This window comes from Choristoneura fumiferana, chromosome 14, assembly GCF_025370935.1.
Source record: "Choristoneura fumiferana chromosome 14, NRCan_CFum_1, whole genome shotgun sequence".
Taxonomy (NCBI): Eukaryota; Metazoa; Arthropoda; class Insecta; order Lepidoptera; family Tortricidae; genus Choristoneura; species Choristoneura fumiferana.
Genome location: NC_133485.1, coordinates 11,333,084 through 11,338,207, shown reverse-complemented (window position 1 = coordinate 11,338,207; position 5,124 = coordinate 11,333,084). Strand labels below are relative to the sequence as shown.

General features: G+C 39.0%; 1 protein-coding gene across 1 annotated transcript; it reads right to left on the bottom strand.

Annotated features, from left to right (window-relative positions):
• Positions 1–510: 510 nt before the first annotated feature.
• Positions 511–4,209, bottom strand: LOC141435000 (uncharacterized). Its single transcript, XM_074097505.1, has one exon. It carries the CDS (start codon positions 4,207–4,209, stop codon positions 511–513), a length of 3,699 nt encoding a protein of 1,232 aa, XP_073953606.1.
• Between the last annotated feature and the right edge of the window lie 915 nt (positions 4,210–5,124).

Genomic DNA, 5,124 nt, shown 5'->3' with positions numbered 1-5,124 from the left:
AGTGTAATTTGTTTGTTACAATTTCACTTAGCGGTCAAAATTTGAATGGTTTGGCTGTATGTAAGTAAAAACCGGGTGTTAGGATAATACCTAGCCTAGCGTTATTTACTTTCATTGGCAGTCCTGAACTTAGATAAACTTTCATAGTTCTCGGGCAAAATATCACACGTGTTGTAAAATGTAACTAAATATTTTGCATACATTTTGCGTAGACGCTAGCGCCATGCCGCGGTCATATAAGTAATATATTTTTTGGAATTCCTTGGTACCCTATCACAAAAAAAACCGGCCAAATGCGAGTCATTTGGTGTATGGGAGCCCCCTTTAAATAATTATTTTATTCTGTTTTTAGTATTTGTAATACATAATCTGCATGCAAAGAATATAAAACAAATGACAGCTTACCATAGTCAACTATAGAAATAGCGGCAATTTGAATCTTCGGATAATGTTGCTATATACAAAATATTTATGGTTCGCGATCCTTCGCGACACACCCGCCGCCGGCAGCTAAAGTGTTAATGTAGTCATCAGGTGGCTCGTCCATTCTCTGATCTTTTCCAGAGCTCGAACTGCAGCAACTCGTTTTTGGTTTCTTTCTATAGACTGTTCCATGTTATCATTATCATCTGTCACATCCATGTTTTCATTTGTCTTGTCCGTGCTCTCAATGGTCTCTTTCATAGTTTGCGTCATATCCGTGTTCGCATCTATTACATCCATAACATCAGCCTCTGGCTGTAAGTCTGTAACTTCTTCTCCAATCATCTCTACTGGTGCATCCATATTTTCCTCTATGTTTGAATTACATAGTCTTGAGCTTGTTTCAGGTACTATATTGTTGCAAGACAGATTCCCAGGTCTTTCAGTTTCGTCAATTTCCAAGGGATACAGATGTCCGATGGATCTATTGAATATAGTATTACCAATCTTCACTTTTGCAACTCTACATTGTCCGTCTGCACCCTTAACTAGTTCAACAATCTGTCCCACTTTCCAGTTTAGTCTGTTTTTAGATTCACCTTTTAATTGTACAATATCGCCTAAACTAGGTCGATCATGAGCCTTGACTCTAGGTTGTTTAGGTGAGTGTCTGTAGCGTTCTCTTAGGCTTAGTAAGTACTGGTTCATAAACATGTCTTTGTACTCGTTCATTATTATTTCTCCACGTTTCCATCCTTCAATAAGTTGTTGTTTAGTAGCTGTAGCTGAAGGTAAGACTTGACTTGTTGACATGTGAATAGCTAAGCATTTTCCAGGTGATAAAAAGTCTGCAGGTTTCAGTACATACTCCAAGTCCGAACCAACGTAAGTAAGTGGTCTGGTGTTGACGACTGCTTCAACTTCTTTGACGATAGTGAGTAGTTGATTATCATTAAGCAGGTGTTTCTGTAAAGTACGTTTCAGACAGTGTTTGATGACGGCCACTATTCGCTCATACACGCCCCCATGCCAGGGAGCGAGTTGTGGTATGAACTTCCATTTTATCCCTTGCGTAGATAAGCCTTGACTACCTATAACTTCAGATAAAAGTTTGAATTGAGCAGCATTGTCAGATACTATTAGTGTTGGTGCTCCTTTGCACGCTATGAAACGTCGAAACGCGAGTAAACATTCATCAGCAGTTAAATCCTTTACTATTTCAAGATGGACGGCTCGCACAACAAGGCAAGTAAATAAGCAAATCCATCTTTTCTTTTTGCCATCATCTGAGTTAACAAACATTGGTCCAAAGTAGTCTACGCCTACGTAAGCAAATGATGACGTATACTTTACTCTTTCTGCTGGTAGGGCGGGAGTATCAGGCAAAGCGTACGGTCCACCGCCATGTTTTACGCATTGGGAGCATTTACTTATCACCTTTTGCACTTGTGTCCTTCCTTGAGGTATCCAGTATTGTTGTCGAACAATGTTTAAAGTGTGTGCTACACCGACGTGGTAATGTTTTTCGTGAGCTTCCTTTATTATTTTAGCTGTAAATTCGCAATCTTTTGGTAAGAGTATTGGGTGTTTAGCCTCATAGGACAAATCTGAATGAGTCAGACGACCATCGCACCTTAGTAATCCATCTACGTCAATAAACAACCCCAGGTTTCTGGATAAGTGTGTCTTTTTTCCTCTAACTTCGTCTGGAAATATTTGTAGCTGCAGGTTTCTTATTTCATCGAGAGTTGACTTGACTTTAGTGTCTGTGCTTTTTGATGCAACAGGATTCATAGTCACGTCATTGGCGCTAGTAGATGTATTTGTCATATCCAGGCTTATTGTTTCTGATAGTTCTATATGTTGTTCATCAGTCTTCGGCAGACCCTCCCCCGTCGAAAAAGAGTAGGTATGTTCAGTGTGAATTCCAGACGGCCACGAGTCTGGGCTTTCAGAAAGAAACTGTGGACCATCAAGCCATTTCCTCCTATCCTCTCTCGAAGTGGTTGACTTTGTTCCGACGTCAGCTGGATTTAGTTCCGATGGTACGTATTTTATTGTCAACTTTTGGTTTTTCTTGATTTCTTCCACTCTCCTCGCTATAAAGGGTGGCAGCAATTTGTCGGACTTACACCAGTCTATTGCGATTTGACTATCAGTCCACAAAGTTTGGCTTTTGATATCGTGTTGAAGAAATCTGACAACGAAGTTTATAAGTCTGCATCCGATTAAAACACCCAACAGTTCAAGTCGAGGAATTTTAAGGGTCTCTCTATCCTTTATCGGTACTAGACGTGATTTGCCTATTATGAAGCATCTTTTTGCTCCATTCACAAGGAAAATACAAGCTGCGTAAGCCTGTAGCGACGAATCTGTAAAACAATGCAATTCGTAGTGGTCTGTGTTCCCATTCTTCATGAAGCATCTGTCAACTGATATATTTTTTATATCATCGAGTTCTTTTCGAATATCTATCCATTTGTGAGTCAATTCCTTTGGTAAGAGTGTGTCCCATTTAATTTTGTTTTTCCAGAGTTCTTGTAAAAATAATTTAGCTGCCAGTACTTGTGGTACAGCAAAACCACAAGGATCGTATACGGATGCGATCACTTTGAGGACACCTCGCTTGGTGTTTAAATCTGACCTTTCATTGGTGAATCTTAATTGAAGAGTGTCCTTTTTGATGTGCCAATCCAATCCAAGTACTTTCACAATGTCGTTTTCACAAGTGTCTGGAATGCTTTTCATAAATTCAGTTGAGTTAGAGCTCCATTCGCGCAGGTTCATAGAAATCTCTTGAAACGCTGCTTTACTTTCTCCATACAAGTCTATAGCTTCCTGTGCAGTACTTGAGCCTGTCAGAACATTGTCCACGTAAATGTCATTAGTAAGTTTTCTTACATTGTCGCTTCCAGATCTTTGCAGATGGTGTTTTATGGTCGCATTCAATAAGAATGGACTTGAAATTATACCGAACGGTACACGTGTGAATCTCAAATATAAAAGGTTATCCTCAGTAGCCGGTTTATTTGTGTCTTTAAGCCATAAAAATCTGGTTACGTCTCTATCCCTTTTGTGAAGTCCTATCTGTAAGAAAGCTTTTTCCACGTCTGCTGTTAATCCTACTGCATGACATCTAAATTTAATTAAAAGTCCAGTTAAGTCCTCCAGCATCATGGGTCCACAATACAAACACTCATTTAGGCTTTTTGAATTCTTTGTCTTTGCAGAAGCATCGTAAACTATCCGGAGAGCCTTTTTTGGTGCTAAGACTCCATGATGAGGCAAGTAATGAATTGGATGATTGACTTCTTCTTCAAAGGGTACTAATTCTATTATACCCTTATTCAACTGGTCATTCAGTGTTTGATTGTAAGCTGATAAAGTCTTTGAATCCAATCTTTTCAATAAACTAACTAGACGTCCGAAGGCTAATCCAAAATTAGTTTGTAAATCCGGTGGGTACTGAATCCATGGCCAACTTACGAAATATCTGTTTTCTTCAAATGTTGTGTTTTCGTTGAAGTGCTTGATCGCCTCTTCATCTCGGTTAGCTTTAGGAGAATCATTGATCCCGATCGATTCCAGGTCCCATAAGCGCTTCAAATAACCGTGATCCAAAGGTGGGTCTGGTTCATTCAGTTTGTTGTCACATGACGATTGAAAATATGTTAGAACCGACAATTCATCTGTTGACTTGTTTCCAGTCTTCCCGGAGACAATCCATCCTAATTCTGAGTCTATTAAGTATAAGTTTTCCTGTATCTGTATCTTCTTTGTGGACATGAATGAGTGATAGTAATCATTTCCAACTAAAATATCAACCCGATCTGACTGATGCAAAAATCGGCAATTCTAAATTGTTTTCGCAAATAATAAACTCAACTATTAGTATTCTACGGATATTCTAAAAAATTACAAAAAAACATCACGAAAATTCGACAGTCTGATTTTTAACGCCATCTGACGAGACTTTTACCATGAGCTAACGTGAGCAGCCGCCTTAACTTCGCCCAGGCGTCTGTCATTTCATCCTCACCACCTTGATGATTGGCTTTAAGCGAAACTTTTTTCCATGCACGACTTTAATATGGAACCAGCTTCCTAGGACAGTGTTTACGGAGCGGTTCAGCTTAGGGATCTTTAAAAAACCGGCCAAGAGCGTGTCGGACACGCCCGAAATAGGGTTCCGTAGCCATTACAAAAAAAATAGATAATATTTTTCTAAGGATTTCGTATTGTATACGGAATCTTCCATAGTTTAGGTATATTTTATACCTTAGGCTGCTATTTACTCTTAAACTACTAATAATTCTCAAGCAAACTCAACCGTTATAGTTTTCCTTGAAAGTTTGATATACTTACTACCATCCTGAATTTGCACTTTAAAGTTACATATTTCAACAAATCGTTGAATCGAAAAATCGTCTTAGCAAACCCCTAATGGTTTTGAAAGACCTATCCAATGATACCCCACACTATTGGGTTAGATGAGAAAAAAAATCACCCCCACTTTATGTCTATGGGAGGTACCCTAAAAAAATTTTTTTTTTCTTTATTATACCATTTTGTCAACATAGTTTAGATATATATCCGTGCAAAATTACGGCTTTCTAGCATTGATAGTCCCTGAGCAAAGCCGCGGACGGACGGACAGACAGACAGACAGACATAGCGGAGCTATAAGGGTTCCGTTTGTGC

Coding starts and splice junctions, on each gene's coding strand:
- LOC141435000 (XM_074097505.1), bottom strand. CDS start 4,209: ATGTCCACAAAGAAGATACAGATACAGGAAAACTTATACTTAATAGAC.